The sequence below is a fragment of the Eleutherodactylus coqui genome, chromosome 1 (genome assembly GCF_035609145.1).
Source record: "Eleutherodactylus coqui strain aEleCoq1 chromosome 1, aEleCoq1.hap1, whole genome shotgun sequence".
Lineage (NCBI taxonomy): Eukaryota > Metazoa > Chordata > Amphibia > Anura > Eleutherodactylidae > Eleutherodactylus > Eleutherodactylus coqui.
Genome location: NC_089837.1, coordinates 295,328,694 through 295,350,614, shown reverse-complemented (window position 1 = coordinate 295,350,614; position 21,921 = coordinate 295,328,694). Strand labels below are relative to the sequence as shown.

At 42.5% G+C, this 21,921-nt stretch overlaps 1 protein-coding gene across 4 annotated transcripts in view; it reads left to right on the top strand.

Annotated features, from left to right (window-relative positions):
* The window catches only part of LOC136572657 (protein 4.1-like), a 116,546-nt gene that overhangs the window by 64,973 nt on the left and 29,652 nt on the right, over positions 1–21,921 (top strand). For all 4 annotated transcript variants that reach the window (XM_066573461.1, XM_066573479.1, XM_066573470.1 and 1 more), the window contains exons 8-14: positions 1,500–1,587; positions 3,536–3,688; positions 5,315–5,412; positions 7,095–7,267; positions 15,085–15,266; positions 15,442–15,501; positions 17,477–17,518. In XM_066573461.1, coding sequence (XP_066429558.1) covers positions 1,500–1,587; positions 3,536–3,688; positions 5,315–5,412; positions 7,095–7,267; positions 15,085–15,266; positions 15,442–15,501; positions 17,477–17,518 — 796 coding nt within the window. The remainder of the gene's footprint in view (positions 1–1,499; positions 1,588–3,535; positions 3,689–5,314; positions 5,413–7,094; positions 7,268–15,084; positions 15,267–15,441; positions 15,502–17,476; positions 17,519–21,921) is intronic.

The following is a 21,921-nucleotide window of genomic DNA, read 5'->3' as shown; positions in this document are numbered from 1 at the left end:
TTTCCCACGGTCGACATTCTCGCATGAGATGTGTGCGTTGCGAGATGCACAAATCTCGCAAGAATATGAACCCCATTCTTTTGAGTGGGGTCACACACATGAGAAATTTTTCGCTGCGTGTCCTTTCTGTAGATTAGCCCTCACATCGCCCATTGCTAGATGCACAGGGGGTACGACACAATGCAAGGTTTTTTCCACTGAAAACCATGGGAGACACTCCACAATGCCGTTGGCCATCACGGAGGATCGCTACTTCCCCGAAGTAATGTGAGACGTTTTTAATACAAAAACTCCTTGCATTCAAGGCGAAATTGCATGTTGGTAATTCATGGCTCAATATTGCACTCACTGGTGTAAAATTAGCCTTAGGCTGAATACACATGGTCAGGTCGAATTCCGACTGCGAGATCGTGCAACGGAATCAGACCCTGTGCCCCGACGGTAACCCCCGCTTACTTATCAGTTGTCATCTTCTCTGTGCTGTGGATGTGCTGGCTGGCACGCCGTTGCACATACACAGTGCAGAGAATGATGCACCGACACGGCAGTGAATTGCCTTGGTACGGACGGCTTCCATTGACTGCAATGGAAGCCATCCATGCGAGGCTCACACTAGAATAGGACATGCTGCTATTTTTTTTTTTTTCCCCGCGAGCGGAAAATCTCAGTTGGTTTCCCCTCATGGGCATCGAAAAGCGTTTTGCATAGCCTGTTTATGGGCAGTATTTGCTGCGGATCCGGAGGCGAATGTCCGCTCTGGATCCCGCAGTGCAAATACGCCTGTGTGCATTGGGCTTTAGTCATATAATGGCAGGTTAAAATGCAGAAAAGGCACACCTACCACATATTGGGGGAGCTACCTTGTATGCATAGGTATTCTTGAGAATACAGTAGAGGAGATCCATGGAATACATAGAAAGCACAAGGCCTGAATATGACTGTTTATGGGCCCTGATACAAGACAAATGCACATAGTCATGTCTCATTACAGACAGCATGCAGTGATATTTCCCTTTTTGTTTCAGAGTGTGGTTTGGACCTCCTCGGGTCCATGCACTCTGGCATGACTACTACCTTTGCATCCCTTAGAACTAAGACACTGTCCGTACTGGCATTCATTTCGTTGATTTGTCATGCAGTTGTGCCTTAGGCACCAAAATCACATATTTTGCACTGGGTTTTCATGCGAATACGCACCAAAATCTACATCAAAACCTGCACCATTTGGTGGGAATTTTGATGTGGATCCGCAACACTTTTCACCCTTCGCATTAAAAACTCCTCTTAAACTAAAACACTACACAATGATAATACAACGATTGAGAAGCCCGCCATTTTCCGATTTTCGTTAGGTTAAAAACGTCCGTCTTTAAAAGCAAAACCATCGCTCACTTTTATCGTTAAAACAAATTTCGAGCGATTATCTATGCGTCTAAATGGGGCTTTAATATTTCTTAAGAGACGTGTTTAGAATAATTTCTATTGTTTGTCTTGATAAGGTCAATGACCCCGGCTCAAGCTGACTTGGAGTTTCTAGAAAATGCCAAAAAGCTGACCATGTATGGTGTGGATATTCACCAAGCCAAGGTATGTTCTAAAATTCAACTACTTTCCTATTGGATATTAGAATTTAAGAAAATTTTCTAGAGGTTGTTTCCCAAAGAGGGTTTTTTTTCTTTTTTCTAAGGGACAGCTTTTTGAGCCAAAGCTAGAAGTAGATTTAAAAAAAATGGGTACATTTAGAAGGAAGATCTGAGGCTTAGTTCACGCGGGACGGCAATCTCTCAGCTTGGCTGCACCGAAAAACTACAAGATTTCCAGGGGAGAGCCGCAGCTTCAAAACCCGCGGCACTTCGCTGCGGGTTTTGGAGCTGTTCAGTTGCCACCATTCTGCTGCAGCTTTCTCTCCCCTTAGAGAGGAGTGAGGCCACAGCGGAAAAAAAAAAAAGAATTGACATGCCACGGAATTGAATTCCGCGCCACATGTCCGTTTCCACCCCGCTTTGCTCCAGCGGATTGGCTGTCCGTGCGGACAAGTTTTTTTGGAAAATCTCGTCCACATGGCTTGCTAATCCTGGGATTAGGAGCCGCGGGCAGAATTGCCACACGGCAAAAAAATCAAATGCAATGCCAGAATGATGAACATATGAAATTATTCATAAAAAAAAACAAGTCCTAGTAAAACTCTGTTCATAGAAAAATAGTTCTGCTTCTTGGATATGATGACACAATAACAAATATTTTTTATTTATTTTTCTCTTTTAAGTGTTCTTATTGCGCAAAATAAATTGTAAAAAAACCAATATAAGTTTTGTATTGCCATAACGAAAAACGAAACCCAAAAAATAAACCTCCAAAAACTTCAGAATTTAGTCTCTGCCACCTCCCCTCCCCCCAAAAAACAAAAAAAGGCGACCTACATCTCACTCCCTCTAATTTAACCAAAAAAATACGTATTTTTGGCTACACCAATAAAAAAAATGTAAAACCTAGGGATGTGTTCTCAAGGTGCAAAATAGCTGTGCCCTGAACATCTATTGTGTGCTGCATGGGTTTTCTGCCAAGAGAACAGAGAAGCAAGCAAGTCTCCATGCCTTCCACAAATCGGATCACTGGATAGTAAACTGTGTTTGATTTTATTTTTATGCTAATTTCAAGTTTATGCTAAACTCAAGTCCTTTTTGCTAGCGCAGCATTTTAGCGGCCAATTGACCCTACATATGGTTAAACTGCAACGGTCTTATCTAGATTTGATAAATCAGTCAATGGAATAGACACATATTGTGAGTAAATAAATCTGTGTTCAGCATGTACTCTGAGGAAATCTCAGACATGCGCATGAGGCTGCTTTCACACGGGCTACAAAATCGCGCAACTTGGTAGCTATGCAACAGCACGTGTAAAAGAGGCCTAACTGTGCCATAAGTTGTCCAAAGGTTAGAATGTTTTAAAAACCAGGGTATAGCTTCCTACTGTATAGCATGGCATAGCAGGTTCATTTCTATACTGTTGCAATTGGGGTAAAAAATGTAGACGCGTTCTAGACCCAAAGGACACTATGTATACATTTAGAGTTTTTCTCGCCCATATGCCAAATGTGCAGAAAAAACTTGATCAAAGCCTGAATTTAAGACTTTTGATTTAATAGCCGCGGACCTCATTCAATACCCTCATTTTTAGCTAGGGCAGAGAGCGGCTGCAAACATTTTGTTCTTGTGGGTGACCCAACATGCCCAAGCGCTGCACAGAAAATCCATTGATTTCAATGGGAGCTAATGTAATTCCTAATTTGCCCTGTGGTGGTGTTACAGAAGAGATGAATACTTGATGGTAGGTTTTCCTGCAGTTTGCCGCTGATCTTTAGCTAAAAGGTGTTGTCGGAATCAGATTACATGTTTAAATTAAACGCACTATCTCTTTTTTTCGTTCTGTCCCTCTTGCAGCTATGGACTGATAGCCTAACATTTATTTTGACTTTCTTATGCAGCATTCTTGTTGTATACGTTTTGAATGGTGTAACCTAATGTTTATCTAGGACTTGGAGGGAGTAGACATAAAACTTGGAGTCTGTTCTGGTGGTCTGATGGTCTTTAAGGACAACTTGAGAATCAACCGTTTTCCATGGCCCAAAGTCTTGAAAATTTCATATAAAAGAAGCAGTTTTTTCATTAAGATTCGCCCTGGAGAGGTATGAAAATGACACTTCTCTTACTATGATTTTATTGTACATGAAGAGGCAAACCTTTTTTACAGTTAAAGGGGTTGTCCCAAGGCAGCAAGTGGGTCTATACACTTCTGTATGGCCATAATAATGCACTTTGTAATATACATTGTGCATTAATTATGAGCCATACAGAAGTTATAAAAAGTTTTTTACTTACCTGCTCCGTTGTTAGCGTCCTCGTCTCCATGGAGCCGACTAATTTTTGGCCTCCGATGGCCAAATTAGCCGCGCTTGCGCAGTCCGGGTCTTCTGTGTTCTTCTATGGAGCCGCTCGTGACAGAGAGCGGCTCCGTGTAGCTCCGCCCCGTCACGTGCCGATTCCAGCCAATCAGGAGGCTGGAATCGGCAGTGGACCGCACAGAAGAGCTGCGGTCCACGAAGCAAGAGGTTCCCGGCGGCCATCTTCACAGGTAAGTATAGAAGTCACCGGAGCGCGGGGATCAAGGTAAGCGCTCCGGTAAGCTGTCTGTACGTCCCTGCATCGGGGTTGTCTCGCGCCGAACGGGGGGGGGGTTGAAAAAAAAAAAAACCCGTTTCGGCGCGGGACAACCCCTTTAACTAGCAGAGCAAAGAAAGTAATCTTCTGGTCATTTTTAGAGATGAGCGAGCATACTCGTTAAGCATGCCCGCTCAGAAGAAAAGATTCAGGTGCCGGCGCGTGTGAGCCGTGAGTTGCCGGAGTGAGCGGGGGGGAGGGAGAGGTCTCCCCTCCGCTCCCCGCCGGCACCCGAATCTTTTTTTTTTCCGAGCGGGCGGGTACTCGCTAAGGACAATGCTCGCTCGAGTAATTGCCCTTAGTGAGTATGCTCGCTCATCTCTAGTCATTTTACCTGGCCAAATTCTCTTGTATGTCAATCAGTGGATTTTTTATTTTCTTTTACATTATTCTAGATCACTACTGCGTTCTCCAAAAATAAGACCTACCTGATAATAAGCCCTACTCTGATTTAGAGCTTGAAATATAAGCCCTAACCCAAAAATAACAATTGGATGGCTGTGATTGGTTCATTGAGTGCCGGCTCTGATTGGTTTGTGAACGCTGCCTCAGCCAATCAGAGCAATCTCTTGCTGGAGGCAGGGTATTCAAGCCCTGTTACCAGCAAGAGATGCTCTGTCAGTGCTGAGGACTACACGGAAGCCTGCTGGAGACCAGCGGGAGGGACTCGGGCGGCGCCTGCTCGGTGAGTATAGGTTACTCCCTGAAAATAAAACCCTGTGCCTATTTTGGGGCAAAAATTAATATAAGGCAGGTCTTATTTTTAGGAAAACATGGTAATACAATTGTTTGTTTCCGTAGGCTCGCTGTACATCTCTCTGTAAACATAATATGCATTGCTAAATGGCGAGCATTTTTATGTTACGTAAACAAGCTAATGAGCGTGTTTTCACTTGTTAGTTGACTGATCGTTGATTCCTTTGCATGGCCAAATTGTCAGGTGAATGAGAGTTTAGAGGATCACTCAGCCTGTCTAACATGACCATAAGGCTGTGTTTAATCTACTGCTGTAAACGATGTAAAATGAAAGACAATGAAAGATATGACCGATCCACCAAGATCCCTAACTTTTTTTTTCAATTTTTGTTTTGTAGCAGGAACAGTACGAAAGTACGATAGGATTTAAGTTGCCAAGTTATCGTGCGGCAAAGAAACTTTGGAAGGTGTGTGTTGAACACCATACATTTTTCAGGTAAGTTCGAATTAATCTTGTATCCCTCATACCAGATGTTCACAGCCTTCTGCCACATGCAGCTCCAGATGCAATTTAGTGTGGGTCTTCAACCATCAGGGGACAGACATACGTGCCAGTGTCCCAACAAATTCTCAAAGACACACCTGTCAATAGACAGCTGTGCAGGTCTTGGAAGAGGAAGGTTAGCTGGCAGTAATAGGGAGTATTGTTTTGGGGGCACGGTAAGATGGAAATGTTTTGGAGACTGCTGTCATGGAGGGTACGGTGTGTGACTCGCACTATTGAGGTGGCGTGCACCATCTGTATATATAAGTCCGAAATATTGATGCACCATGCAGCTTGGGAGATGTTTATGACCTCCACTTTAGACCGACGCAGGTGACAAAATCGCATGATTTTCTCGCGATGTGACAGTGCTACAAGTCGCATGTATGTGAAGCCCATGCTCTCCTATGGGCTCCTTCACATTAGCTATGTTTTGTAGCCCTTCAACATCGTTTTTCTCACAATCGCGGGTTGCCAAATATTACTACAATTTGTGATGTTTTGTAGCCCGTGTTTCCTTATGGCGCTTTCGTACGGTGCGATGTGGTGCAACTTTAACAGTAGGAAGTCCTACTGCTTCACCTGAAATAAGCTCTAAAAACAAAAAAAAACATTCCCGCTGTCTGCTCTGCCGCACTTCTCTTCCTGAAGCTCCGGCGCACTTTTTTGCAGTATTCAGCTGCCGCTTACTGGTCAGTGGTTCAGAAATCCCGCCTCCATGAAACACTGGCTCTGATTGGCTGTGCCATGGCACTTGAGTACCAATCAATGCAGTGCTCGATGCACCAATCACAGCCATTCAATGCAATGCCTGGGCTAGGGCTTATTTTCAGGGTAGGGCTTATATTTTAAACCTCAACACCCCACCAAAAATCCTGACGAGTGCTACAAAATCACAATATCGCCTTGAGAAAACACAGCAATATCGCACAGAAATCGCAGGAAAACAAGCTGCGATATCGCTGTGATTTTCTTGCGGTGATATTGCAGTCGCCTGTGTGAAAGAGGCCTAAGTGGCAAATCTCACTGTATAGCGCTCTGCCAGTAAAAAGATTGGGCCAGGATTTTGTCAGTTCTACCCAAATGAAGTGACAGGAGTACTAATGGTCAGCTTTCGCCATTGAAACGGGATTAACATATTGGTCAAAGTGAGCCAAATTACCAGCTAATGACAGGCGAAACAAAAAAATAAAAATGGTTGTTCCCAGGTCTTCCTCTGATGATGGGTTAATCATATTTGCTATTGTGTACAGGAGTGTAAGTAGTTTTGTTTTGTTTTTTTTTGTATAAATTGTTTTATTAAATTTTTTAATGAAACCATTTGGAGGGTCTTCTTTTAGGACTTCCGACTTATCAAGGAAAACATCAAAACAGCAGAGTGGATCACTGGACACCAATCCTTCCAATATATGGAGGTCTCAAATAGGGAACCCACAACCATCAAATATTTGACATACCTTGTGTTATCCCATATGTCTCAGACAAGAGTATCGCTTTAACATGTTACTGTAGCCATTAAGAGAGGTACAATGTGGCCCTTGGACCAGAAAAGGGTTGTGCAGTCCTTGCCTTATACCAATATGTTTTTTAATCAATCGATTAAATACTAAACCTCATATTTTTTGACTTTTTAGGTTAACCTCTACCGAGACCATTCCTAAACACAGGTTCCTCTCACTGGGATCCAAATTTCGTTACAGTGGGCGGACACAAGCCCAGACAAGGCATGCCAGTGCTCTCATCGATCGACCTGCACCCCAGTTTGAGCGAACTGCCAGCAAAAGAGCCACGCGCAGCCTTGATGGAGGTGAGTAACATACAGGCTTGTTTTGAATGAGCATCTGTATCGATTGGTTTTCTTCTCCTACCTTAGGCCACCTGCACACCAAGGGCCGGATGTGGCATGCGGAATCCCGCAGCAGGATCCGACCCTGTGCCCGGCCAGTGACCCCGCTCACCTGTCCAGATTCTTCTTTACCTGTACTGCGGAAGCACTGGCCACCACGCATGCGCAGTACACCTAGAGCCGCATGGTCGCTAGGTGATGGCGTGGATTCCGCTGCCTTTCTGTAATGATGAGTGGAAGGGCCGCGAGAGGGAATGCTTCCATTGACTTCAGTGGAAGCCGTCCTGGCGGAAATCACGCAGAAATGGGGCATGCTGTGTTTTTTGGGGTTTTTTCTGCCGCGAGCAGAAATTGCAGTTGATTTCCGCTTGTTTGCAGGAAGCAGTGGTTCTCCTTAGGCGGCTATGGGAAGTATTTGCCCAGGATTTGGGGCTGCCGCTGGCCTGGATTCTGCAAATCAAATCCGCCTGTGTGCCCTTATTCTCCTGTTCTTATTCCTCATAATATCATTGCTAAATTGGGTACCTTTTGTGCATTCCCCTTTTTGAAAATTACTTTAATTTGTTTGTATGAAAATGATTAGGAGACAATTTTTTTCAAAAATGTAGTTGCTTAAGCCTGAAGCACAACCCTGTGTAGGTCCGAAAGCTTGCTGTAGCATCATGCATTTTTGTTAGCTATTAAAAAGTATCCTATCTACAAGACTACTAGTTGCTATCAGGAGTCCATAGAGCCTGCTACCAGGGCAGCTGTACACATCTGCCACAGTCTTCAACTTCGTCCACGTCTTTAAGAAGTGCATAAAGTTAAAAATGAATTCCAGGGATGGGGCTTTTTTTCAAATTTTACCCATCCACTGAATTGGTGAAAACTGATAGGTCAGTGGGGTCTGACTGCTGAGAACCCACTGATCCCAAGATAGAAGTTCCCATTCACTTCACTTTGGATTACTGCTGGATCACTGCTCTAACAGGAGTGAATTCAGTGCTGGCTGCACTTGTGTGGTGCTGCTCCAATCATTTCACTGGGGCTGATGGAAATGGCTTCGCAACCACTGTGTCCTTACTGGTTGTTTCTGACCAGTACATGTGACTGCTGTAGCCAATCACTGGCCAGAGCAGTGACTTCCTATACCCAGTGATTGGCTGCAGCAGTCACATGTACTGGTCAGCAACGACCAGTAAGGACACAGTGGTTGTGAAACATTTTTAAGTAATTGGGTATGATCCCTTTAAATCATGAACATTGATTGACAAGGGGAATGATGACTCCTATTTACCTTCATCTAAATGCCAATTTGTTCATATTTTCAGGAGAAATAACAGAGGATTGGCACCACATAGAATGCTTTATAAAAGTTGCTGCACTGTTTTTTCATGAATAAATATTTGTAATTACCGTATGTAATCCAGTATTAGGCCGCCTGCAGACAGCCGGGTCGGATCTGGCAGCGAGAATTCTCGCCACGGGACCTGACCCGAGCGCCTGTAGAGAGCAGTGCGTACTCACCGGTGCCCTGCAGCTCCGGATCTTTCATGTGCCGGCAGCCGGCGCATGCGCAGACCGGAGCCGGCGGCGGGTGAGTGACGTTTCTGTGCAGGGCTTGCAGAGAAATAGAACATGCCGCGGTTTGTTTGCCAGGCGAGATTTCGTGCGGCCAAACCGCGGCCGTCTGCATAGGATTGCGTTTGTTAATGCAATCCTATGCAGGCTTCCAGCGGAATCCCACCGCAGAATTTCCGCCCGTCTGCAGGCGGCCTTAGCCAACCTGAGTATAAGCCAAGTCAATAATTTTTACCACAAATAACTGGTAGAACTTATTGACTTGAGTATAAGCCGAGCTATACTCAAAAAGAAGTGCTGAAAAACTCTGCTTATACTCCAGTATATACAGTACTTTAAAAAAGACACATCTGCTTGTCTGACATTTATTTTTTAATGTACTAAGAGGAAGCATAAAGGTGAAAAAGTAAGTCATAAGTAGGTTAAATATTGTTTATGAAAGTGACCATATTTGTGTTTCCAAGTGGGCGATTCCCATACTAAGCCTTACTTTTTAAACTGAACCCAGTAATCCATACTTCATACTATGTGGCCCTTGAGCTGCACAATTTCTATTTGTAGCACAAAATAAAAGTTATCCAGCTCACCACTAATTAGTCCATAGTTCTGAAGTGTTGATGGAGCTGTCGATTTCCCAGGTCTGCAACTGGTTCAGGAGTGTCTATTACAGGAAAAAAAAATCGGGCACATGATCCAACTTTTTAAACTAACAATAAAGCAAATGTTTCACTTTTGTTGTTTGCTTTTTGGCTTTTTATAATACTGGTATTTTCAAGGAGATACATACGCTTCACTGGAAGGTCTCATTCACATGGGCGTTTGCGTAGAACACAGCGGGTCTCCTGCAGCGTTGTACACATGACAGCCCATATGCTCTGCCAGCAAAAAACGCATATAGAACTGCGCATGCCCAGGAATGACGCTTTTTTTTTTTTTTTTTTTTTAAATTCAGATAGCTGGCTTAAGGTTGACTCAGCCTTCCATCGTTCCGAGGGCGGTAAAATGAGAACCCAGCTTGGTGGGGGGTAATAAGTAATAATTACCTGAAAGCGCTGCGGAATAAGTTGGCGCTATACAAATACCAAGATTTATTTATTTTTATTTAATGCTTGCACATGGGCAGCGTTTCAAATATAGCCCATACCAGGGCTGCGTATGATATGCAGAGGAATAGAGCATGCTGCGATTTATTTCTCCTGCGTATTGATACGCAGTGCCCACACGCAGGTGTGCATGGAGCAAGAAAAGTCAATTGACTTAATTGCCTCCATTCACCACGTGTTGCGCACAGGAAATACACATGCGTAAAACATGGTGACAATACGCCCATGTGAATGAGACCTTAATGGGTTCACCTGTTTGCTGACTACTGGCTATATAGTGACCACGTATAAATGTAGCATTTTTCTAATATGTTTAATTAGTGCTTTGTGCTTTTTTTACACTTTTATCTGTTTGATTTTCCGAAGTTGATAAATGTACCATAACCATGTTTTTTTCAAACCCCTCATGATGTAATGATATGGCTAGAGTGCACGTTGGTCCAATGATGCTTGGGGAACTTGTCATAATGAACTTGCAGTTCCCTCCGCTGGCAGCGGGTTGTAGAACAGAAAAACCTGAGCAGATATAACGAATTGGAATTTTGTCATTCAGGGTTTTGGACTTCGTTTGGTAATTCTGCTCACTGGTTGACGGCTATCTGTATTGGAACTGATAGACCTGACCACTGGACTTTGAAGCTCAGAAAGAGCTAAAATTTAAAAGACTATATTACAAGTTATACAGGATCTTTTCCTACAGGTTCGCTTTTAAAGCTCGTTAACAGATTATTGTTTCTTGGGTGGTAAAATAAACTTGACTGGAGCAAGGTCTTGATATTACGCTACCTTTAATGTATATGCCAGCATTTGATTTCAGCACTTTAGCACGGACAACGATTGAACGACAAATAAGAATTCTATTACTCCTCATTCATCGTTTAGGAGTCACTATGAAGAGGGAAGCTGTGACCATCACCTCTTGTTAGGCCGGCTGCACACGGGCGGATTTACATTGCGGAATTCCTAGCGGGTGTCCGTCTCCAGATTTCGCAGCAAATACCACCCATAGCATGCTATCGCAAAACGTGATTTTTCTCTACACAACCAGAAATCAGTTGCAATTTTCTACTCACAGAGGAGAAATTGTAGCATGCTCTAGTTCTGTGCGCATTCTGCACGGACAGCTTCCATTGAAGTCAATGAAAGCTATCCAATCCGCGGCCCTTGCGGGAAAAGTAGAGATTAAAAAAATAAATAAAAATCTGTACTGTACATGTCCGACTGCTCACCAGGATAGGTACACACGGATGCTGGATGGGCACAGAGTTGGAATTTGCTGCAGGATGCTACATTTGGAATCTGACCTGCCCCTGTGCGGCCAACCTTAGTGGTGGATCCTTTTTTTATGCTTCCAGAAAATAAGGGGTTACCTGTCAGTGTAATCCTGCCTGTGATAATGACTCACAGAAAAAGAAGCCAAACATGCATCATCTGATACAATCCTGCCTGTGATAATGACATTAGTGCTGAGAAGTGATTTCTTCAGGACAAACATCTCAGACTACTATGAGGCTGACTGAGCAATGGCAAATCTGCAAGGATATATAATAATGGTGACTTCGAAAATTTAGAGAAATTTTTATAATTAAATCCGGCCCATGATAGTTATAAACCTTTTTTGTGTTTTACATCCCCAGATAGTCCAGCAGTAATGTTAGAATAGCACCACCTGCTCTTTCTACTGAATAACCTTCAGTGGATTAACAAATGTTGGGACGGGCAACCTGAATTTGTTAATGTTACATATTTGGACTGCTTTTTGAAATGGAGATGGCTTGATACAGATTTCTAAATCCAATGTACCATTTGCCATGTAGCCTTCCATTTTCCTCTGCTAAAGTTTTATACAATGTCATCATGGCAGGTAGGCATCTTGGGTATATCGGGGTCACTTCTTTATTTCACACACAGCTAGTAATGAGACATAAGGAAATGTGTGTGTCACACAATTGCAATCTTATCAAATTTTTCCACATGAGATTGAATTGAAAAATCTTAGCCAGGCTGGTCTCACAAAACCGGAGGAGATAAATATGGTAGAGCAGACATACACAAGGTAGTGTTGTATCTTGACGCCACTGGAAGCTAGTGGTTTGACATCCCTTAGATGGAGGAATGCCCCTAGCTCCCGATTGGCTGCATTGTTGTCCGGCCAGAGAACATACTTGCAGCTTGGTTGGAGGGCGAACTGGAGAGTGACCTGCTGGCTGCCAATACTGCTCCGCGAGCCAGCACAGCTCAGAGGCTGAGAGGGACCCTGAGGAGCATCCTGCCGCCAGAAGCGGCGAAGCCAGTGTCGCCGCTTGGAGCAGCATGAAGCAAGTGGGGCTAGCAGGTCTGCTGCGGTTCCCAAGCTGTCAGGGTTGGCAATGGCTGCCTCCCTACAGGAGCGCGTAGAGAGCGCCGCTGACAGTGTCCAGGGGTGGGAGTGGAGATCGCAGGCAGTCAGAGCACCGCTGACAGTCACCAGGGCAAAAAGGGAGGTTGCAGGCAGGCAGAGTACTGTGAACAAAAGCAGACATTCTGCTGTGTTCGGCAAGGTGGGGAGCAATGACAGCTGTGTTGTGCTGTGCCCATAGCTGTATCTGTGGGGGAAGAACACCTGTGGACCACGTGCATCATCAGCCAATGGGAAGCTGGGGGCCTGACAGGGGGCGTGCAATGCAGCAAAGGGAAGTCAGCCCATAGCTTCCGGTGGCGTCAAGATACAACAGTACCCATACACAATATATGTAGAGACTGAGCAGCAAGGTAACTGTGTGTGAAGGCTGATCTGATCTTTGCAGCTGTCTACTTATATTAGCCCAGTTATACTAGAAAGTCATGCTTTTTTTCAAAGTAAATGCATATAATTTTCTTTCTTGAAAAAAATACAAACCTATGTTGTAAAGAGCAATGTGAGTTTGCATGACCTTCAATATTACAATGGAATAAGTGATGTTTCAGGTGTTTGAGAATTAAAATGCTTTCTTGCTACTTTATTGTTGTTAGTCGTTTAGTCATTCATGACCCTTGGTGACCCTAAAAGCCACCCTCCCTCCATGTTTTTCGGTTTTGCACTGTTTCTTTCAGTTGTAATCTCCATGCCAGTATCAGCTCTGACAGTATCGGCCATCGTGTCTTTGGCGGCCGGGTCTTCTTTTGCCACCGATCTGTCCAAGCATTCTAGATTTTTCTAGCAACTCTACTCGCATTACATTGCTGAAAAGTCTGAGCCAGTCATCTTCCCCCTCAGTGATCTATCAGGTCTTATACGATTCAGGACTTCTCTGTTTGTTACTCCGTTCAGGGCATATGCCGTTCAGGGCATATGCAGCAGTTTTCACCAGCACCACAGCTCAAACGCATCAATCCTATTATCAGCTTTTTTTGCAGTCCAGCTTTCACATCCATACATGGCTATGGGGAAAATGGTGGTTTGTAGAGATGAGCGAACACGTTCGGTAAGGTCAGTTACTCGAGCAAGCATCGCTCTTCTTGAGTAACTGCCTTCTCGTCCGAGCGTGCTCGGGAGGGAGGGGGGTGGTAGGCGGCGGTGAGCAATGGAGATTGTTGATGTTTCTGACACCTATTTTCACCCGGATTTCCAATTCGTCTACGTCCATTTTTTGGGAATAATCACTTCCGCAGGTTAAACAAGAAGGGTGAGAGGATGCAGCCCTGTCAGACGCCTTTGCCGACCCCAAACCAATCTGTGTCCCCATAATGTGTTCTCACAGTGGCTACTTGATTGATATAAAGTGATTTTATTAGCTTGAGTAGATGTGCCGATACAGCCAGCTCTTGTAGGGCCTGCCATAGCTTTTCTTGATCGATGCAGTCAAAGGCCTTGATGTAGTCGATGAAGCACATGTGTATATATTCTTTTTCTATGGTACATCACAGGCTTGCAATATGGTCTCAGGTGCTGCGTCCTCGCCGGAATCCTGCCTGCTCATCTAGGAGTGCTGCTTCAACTGCTGAACTCAGTCTTTCCTGTATCATTTTGAGAACGTTCTTGCTTGCATGCGTATTGAGGACTATTGTTTGGTCGTTGGAACAGTTCTGGGAGTTGCCTTTCTGTGGTAGAGGGATGAAGACAGATCTTTAACAGCCCTGTGGCCATTGTGTGGATGCCCATTCTGCTTGGCACAGTGCTGTTATGGTTTTCACTGGTACTTGCAGCAATAGCTCTGCTGGAATGTTATCTATGACTGGTCCTTTAGTTTTGGCTAGTTGTTTCATTGCCATAACCACTTCTGATTCCATAATGGAGGGCTCCAAGTCCACAGGCTCCACCTCATGCAATGGTCCAGGTATGTGGTTGCAGGCATACAATTTCTCTGTGTATTCCCTCTACTTATCCTTGATACTCTGTTGCTCATTCAGTTCCTTCCCATTTTTGCCTTTGATTGTGCTGTTGCGTGCCAAGGAAGGTTTTTGGGACATCTTAACCTGTGAGAATAGACCAGGCATATATGGCCTTTCATGGCTTCTGCTTTGAATTGTTTGCAACGCTCATTCCAGTCCATTTCCTTATCTTTCCTTACCACTTGCTAAAAATCAGCTTTTAGTTGCCAAACTTCGTCTTTGTTGCTGGACGCCTTTGCTGCTCTTCTTTTATCAGCTATTCTGATGATTTGCACGGGCAAACAATAGCGTATTGCCTTCAAACCACATGGACACTGTTCAGCATCACAGTGGCTGAATGGGTCTAAATTTTATTGACATTCAGTTGGCAAGTTTCTTTCCCCATATTTTATCACTTTTGTAATTCGAACTCTTGTTTTAATCCTGGACAACCCTTTTATTTGCTCAGTGTGAAAATGTTAGCTACATCTACTGTGCTTTCATGTGCAGGCAATCCATTGTACATTCTTTTTGGTTGACCCCTATCTAAAGAGCCATACAGTTGTAGATACATTTCAAATCATTTAGGGTTTGTTTGTTTTTTTGTTTTGTTTTTTTTATTGCTAGGCTGTGATTCTCATAATTAAATAAATTAGACCAGAACTTGTTCCATGGAACACAAACTTTAGTGAAAAGTACTTTATTAGTGGTAATGTTCAGCTTTATACTCTAAAGTTCCTACAACTTTGCTGCCACCCTAATTTCACTTCTTGCTCTTGGTAGCTGCTGTGGCCACCCCTGAACGCAATCCCCGTCCTGTCTCTGCTCCTGTCATCACTCACAGTCAAGTTGTTGTACAGCCTACACCATCCAGAGAGTCTGCAGCACGTAGAGTAGAGGAATCCTCCACTAAGAATGAGAAGAAACCACAGGACCAAGTCAAAGAGCCAAAGAGCTCCTCTAAGGTGACTCTGCCTTTTATGTTGTTGACCGCTGCACACAGGTAGATGCTGTGTCATTTATCATTATTACAATAATATGCAGCTTTCAGCAAGTTAAAGGAAAAAAACCTGGACAAATTTACTATGTCTCCATTTCAATGTCGGCTGCAATCTTTGTTTTATGTTTTTATTCACTTAGGAAGCAAAAACCCCACCACAGATAAATGCGTCTCCCGCTGTCAATGGAGATCAAGTTCAGGTTAGTTTATTCAATAGATACTAATATCCTTCTTTATTTACTGTATCTTGAGATGTGTAATACAGACTTTTAGGGATTTGTAAACTCTGCAAACGTTTATGTAATGTATCACAACAGTTGGCTTTTCGGTGAAACGATTATTGCATGTCAGGAAAGCTGGTTGCTAGTTGCCTACATTGTGGGAGGTTGTGGAACACTACAGATGTTTGGGGCTCTATAGCCTTTGATCTATAATTTAATGCCTCTTATACACAAGCATATGGTAGCTATTTTATTCCTGGAATTTATTCTTTCTGGTGCATGGCAAGGGGGCAAAAGAAATTTTGGAGTAAAGCCCTAAATACTTTATTATGTAGAGAAGACAAAGCCATATAGTTGGGTAGGTTGGCATGCCAACATGGGTAGACATGGTAGATTTTCATTCCAATTCTATGTTCCTTTGGGGTCATTTTGATAAACCTAGCATTTTGTTCATAGGAGTAGAAGGGTATGTATATATTAAAAGGATGATTCATTTTTTTTTAAATAAATGGCCTGTCTCCAGGATTGGCCCATCAGTTTGCTGCCCGGGACCCCTGCCAATCAGTTGATTGAAGGGGCCACAGCTGTCATGTGACCAGTCTCTTACCAGAGTAAGATTTTGTGAGTACTTCAAAGTGCCATTTTTTTATTTTTTTTTATAGTGGCCATCAATTTTTAAAGCTTGGATAACACCTTACTAATGGTAGTATAGGATTTTCGGGAAGTAATTTGTGTGTGGTGTACTCTACAGGATAGTTGGAGGGGTTCTACTGAACTTGAAAATATGTTTGCTAGCCAAGCAGTTTGTGAGAAAACCCTATAGAATGGTCTAGAACGGAATTCCAACCCATCATTACAGAGGGGGGTGAAAAGTAAGCCTGACAGAAATGAACAGGCATTAGGCTCCACTCCACGTCTCTGCCCCCATTACCCACCACTCTATTTGCAGTCAACCCATACTAGTTACATTCTATGACCGGCTTCTCACAAGCTGTACAACCCCTTTAAGACACTGCTTGGTGTCCATTTTTGCATAGAGAAGTTTTTTTTCCCCACCTCGGTAATTTGCAATTTCATATGAGTGACTTTAATGTCTTTCTCCATCTCCATACATGCAGTTTCCCCTAAATTGAACCCAGGACAAAAAGCCTGAAATCTCAGTCAGGAGTGGATCTTATGAAAAGGGAAAGAGATAAAGAAAATACATATATTTCTCTTTTGCCTCTTTTCCTGTGTTTCACTTAAAAAATGCATCAAAGAACAGTGTGTGAATTCAGCCTAAAGATTTCTGGGTTATCTTCTACATTACTTAAAGGAGTTGTGCATTACTTAGAGGTGTTGTCCCACTATAATTACTTTTTTCCGTAGGATAGGTGATGGGTATCTGATTGGTTGGAGCCTGACTGCTAGGACTCCACCAATCATGAAACGGGGATCCTGAGTGCCCCCATAATGAATGTAGTAGTGGTCACGTGTACACTACCACTCTATTCATCTGTATAAGACTATTGGAGATGCACAAGTGCATGCACTCTGCTATTGCTTGCAGTCCTATAGAAATAGAGCCGTAGTTGACGTGTGACTCCTTTTTTTTTCTTCTTTTTTTATACTCTGGACCCCTGTTTTTGTGAAAAAAAACGGTTCGCTGTATTTTGACACGCTTCTGTTCACTTGTCTTAGATCCTTTTAATTTGACTAGACACTCGGACACACCTAAGTCTGCTTATTTGTAGAAAATGCATATATGCTCATTAAAAGGATGCTAAATGTCAAAAGTAAAAAGCGATCTTGGATCAAATTCTTCTCTGTCTGGAAGTCATGGTAATGATCTGAGGTGTGATGGTTACCATTAAAACTTTCTACCATATTTTGCTACCATATTTATATATTTTATTTCAGTTTTCATATTTGCTAGTATTAATTTGTCTTTATTTTCTCCCATGGCCTTTTACAGCAACCTGCTGAGAAAGAGGAGGAGATAATTCGCATGAGGAAGGTTAGCACAATGTTGGTTTTAAAATTACAATGTTTTTGTCGCTTAGTCCTCAGAGAGACACTTCCAACTATTCTGTGTTTGTTTTTGGTTTACTTTTATATAAGCTGCAAAAAGTTAGTAGTAGAACTAAGCAGCAAAGTACATAAAAAGCAGCTTTGATGCTGGTCACATCTATTTGGATTGCTCTTCTCTCATATTTGAGTCTGGAGTGGTAAAGTTTATGCTTGTGTAAACCACCTAGTAGGCATGAAGAAACGTGGCCAATTAGTGACCACCCACACACCTATTTACGACGACCACTAGAGGGCTTTCTTCTGATGCATGTGCCTTTTGGTTCAGAGCAGTAAAAAGGGGCAACAAGTGTCCTGTGTCGGATAAAGCAAAGATAAACTCTAAGCCATTTAGCCCTTGGATTCCGCTCTCAATTCACATGTGCTGCCTAAGAGATCGTCAGATGGGGGTCACTCGGGTCATCCGTTGGTAGGTCCAGCTTAAAGCAGCTCAAAGAACAGAGTGGTAAATTATGATACCTCCATGGTTGCCCCACCTTCCTCATGTTAATCCCCATTAGGCCGCCTGCACACAGGCTGGTCGAATTCCACGTGCGGATTCTCACCCTGACAGTAGCGGCGCCCGCACGTACAAGCTTTCTCTTTTCTTCATCAGTACTCCGTGATGGTCCACACGGCTCGCCATATGGCATGCGCTGGAACTATTCTTTTTTCAAATAGTTGAAAAGTCGGCCTAACTGCCTCAGGGGTCGGCACAGCAGCTACCAAGTACAAGAAGGAAGATTAGGGTGGCAGCAAATTATATGAACCTTTAGTGATAATGTTAAATTTTTTACTCTAAAGTCAAGTGAAAACCAGTGTTTTGGAGGCCCCCTCAGCCTACTGAAGAGCAAGTAGCTCGGAGTACCCCTGAACATAGGGGGAATGCAGGGCCCCATTTGCACCATGCTTAATCCAGCCCTGTCCCATCAGCCTCCCGTGATTCTGGTCAGTTATCTACGGGTCCCTGTTAGGCTCTGCCAGAGAAAAAGGTACAGACCTGTACCAAAATCCACCATAAAGTATGATAAAGAGCTAAATGAATATCAAAAAATAAACCTCTCCCTTTACAGAACTTATGAAAAAAGCAATTACCACAATAAAAAGGTGTTATTAAACCCGCACAGAGAAGAATAAAAATATATTAAAAAGTTGGGAAAACTGCTAATTTTGTGTATCTCGCATAACAAAATAAAACAAAATCAAAAGTATTCAAATAGTTGTATGCACCAAGAAAAATAATTAAAAACTACAGTTTGTCCTGCAAAAAGAAGCCCTTATACAGCTACATCACAGAGGCATAAATCCGTTATAGGTCTGTAAAGTCAGTCATCCAAGAATAGTATGTTTATTAAAAAAAGTGTTGCTAGATTATAAAAGTAGTAAAACATGCCAAAAATGTATGTAGCTTTTTTTAAATAGTTATAATCCTGCTGATCTAGAGAATGTTATGTTATTGAACTCAAAAAAAAAAAAAGGGGGCATTTCTGCCCCCCACTCCCCCAAAATAAAACTTACACATTATATACACGTAAAAATTATGCTATTGAAAAATACAACTTGTCCCTCAAAGCCGCGCACTTCCATGGCTATGTCAATAGAAACATAGTTATGGCTCTTAAAATACAGCAGTGAAAAGAATGTGTAAAATTGCTTGGTCATTAGGGCCTAAAATTGTGGCAGTCATTAAGGGGTTATGCGTTTTTGGGAAAATGTTGTATGGAAATACCGCAATGCTTCTATTAGAAGGCCGTTTTCCTACAAGAGGATGACAAACCTTCTAACAAGTCTTGTAACAATGACTGGGAATATAAGCCAAATCAAAGTCTTCTCCAGAAGAAGGTTACCGTGTATAGATGGTTGTTTCAGGGTTTTTGCACCTCATCAGTATACAGTAGGTTTTTGGCTGGTGAGAAGCCTGTATTATGGGCCAGAAGGGGGGTATAGTTTCTCCCAAGTAAGCGTGAGGAGCCTTATAAGGCCGTGAGATGCACCTCTGGGAAAGTATGCAAATAGAAGATGGTAGAATGCCTCTCCAGCATCTCCTATTAGAAGACAACTGTCCTACAAAGCTTTTCTACAGATATAATGCTTATATTTCCAGTCATAATACAAGGCCTGTGAAAAGGTCAGATGTAGACCTGCAGGACAGCTGCCTACTATCAAATTTGAAATGTAAATGATTTTTCCCCCTCGGCAAACTTCCTCGCAAGACTTTGAAACAAGATGTGAGTTATCTTGCCTTATTTCCTCGCCTGTGACACTTTTGCAGAGAATACTCAGTGCTAATGTTTTCAATATATTTGCAGTCACTGCATATTTGCCGTAAGCACTAAAAATGCTGCTTAAAAGAGTTGTAAACTATTGATAACCAATGGTAGGCCACCAATATTAAATCAGCACACGTCTACCACCCAGGATTTCCACTGATCAGCTGTTCAGTAGTATGGTGAGTTTGTGCACAGAACCAATTTTTACAGGAAGCAGACAGCTCTGTTCTCACTGTAGTGGCCAGGCTTGGTATTACACTTACTTCAGTGGAAATTTTGCCTGTAATACCTGGCCACTGCAATAGGAACAGAGCTCTCGATTTCCTGCAGAAACCAGCTCTGTGAAAAGGTGCACCAACTCAAAACAGCTGTCCTGTGCAGTGGACCTCCACCGATCTACTATTGATGGCCCACGTTAAGGATAGGCCATCAATAGTTTGCAACTAGACAACCTCTTTAAGGAAAAAATACAAAAGCTATTTTCGGTTCCTGTAAGGCAATTGTACGTGGGGCAGTGATCATGAAGGAGCCTTCATTAGGATGCTCGTTCGTTGGCTAATTGCTGTCCTATTCACATAGGGCAAAGATTAGGTGAACATGCTTGTTCGTCAGCTTATCGGCCCATTTGTACAGCCATTCTTAACAGCATCTTTTACTGCGTGAGCCGGGAATATGTTGCTGACAGTAATGTTGTACGATCGTTTGTTCCCCTAGAATCTGCATCTGACTGTGCATAGGCAATGCAAACTATTGTGATATCTACGATTGGCACTCATTTAAAAGTAAAAAATGAAATAATATTGATGATCGCTAGGGACCCTGACTATAAACCTTTAAAGCCGGTCTGTCTCATTTCCTAACATGTCATTGAAGATGTTGCAAGGTAGTCTTGCAATAAGAAGCCTGCTATTTATATTTTCTTCATTTTTGCCATGCAAAGCTTGTTAGCAAACTACACACAATGGCCCACATTTACAATGCAGTTTACACACGTTTTTGCGCCAGAAAGGTGCAAGCCACGACTTTCTTCAATTTTACACAAAGTGAAGCATAGTTTTCAAATTTATTAACAGGAAAGCCAGAAGAAGGCACAGATTTTGGCGCAAATCTACACCTGTTCGTAACGTACATAATTTCATTTTTTGACTTTTACACGGTTTCAAATGCGCCAATTTTATTAAATGATATGAATCCTTAAATAGTGTTATTGCAAATCACTCCATCTGTGGCTACTGCTCATTACACAGACTAATGACATAAAGGTCTAATAATGTCAAAGTAATCACACATACCATAGAATCTATGGAAAATTAGTCCGTTACATCTGAAGACAAAGATCTAATGCCCAATAAAAAAGAAACAAAACCAAGCAACATAATATAGTCCTTTTGTATCTAAACTGTTTATAAAAACTGTCTTCATTCTCATAGCAACTAATCACAGTGAAGCTTCTTTCCTGAACTGCTCTGAAAACAATGAAGACTACATTGTGATTGGTTATTATGGGCAGCAAGGCTGTTAGACAGCTTCCATAAATAGGGCCCAATATTTACTGTTGATAGCCACATAAAAACATAACTATGGCAAAACAAAAACACAAAAGTAAACTGTTCTCATTCTGACGTTCCGAACTCATTAGGATGCCTTTGCATGTGCTTATTTTATGTTTACACGTGTTTTTTGTTTTCTATTTGAGTACCTTTTGGTTGAACAATATTAGATTGAGCCTAATTAAATGCAGTACAACAAGAAAAGGTGAAGTAATTATCATAAGCTAGGGAAAGAGGTCTTGTTAAACCATGTATATTTAAAGAAATCCTGCTTTTTTGTATTTTTTGAATTTGGATGCATCAATATCCCAGAGGTTAGAAAACTACTTGGGAAAAGTAAAAGGGTACATTTTTTGTGACCTCTACTGGAAAGATGAAATTTGGAAACTTTCCCAGTTGCTGTGGGAAAATGTTCCACTTTTGTCTGCACTACTTTTTTATTGTGGTGGGATTTTACTTTATCTTTACAAATCATTAGATTTTATACACAAGGCTGTTTTATGTTCTTGCTTTCCTTTTTAGAGATCGGTCCT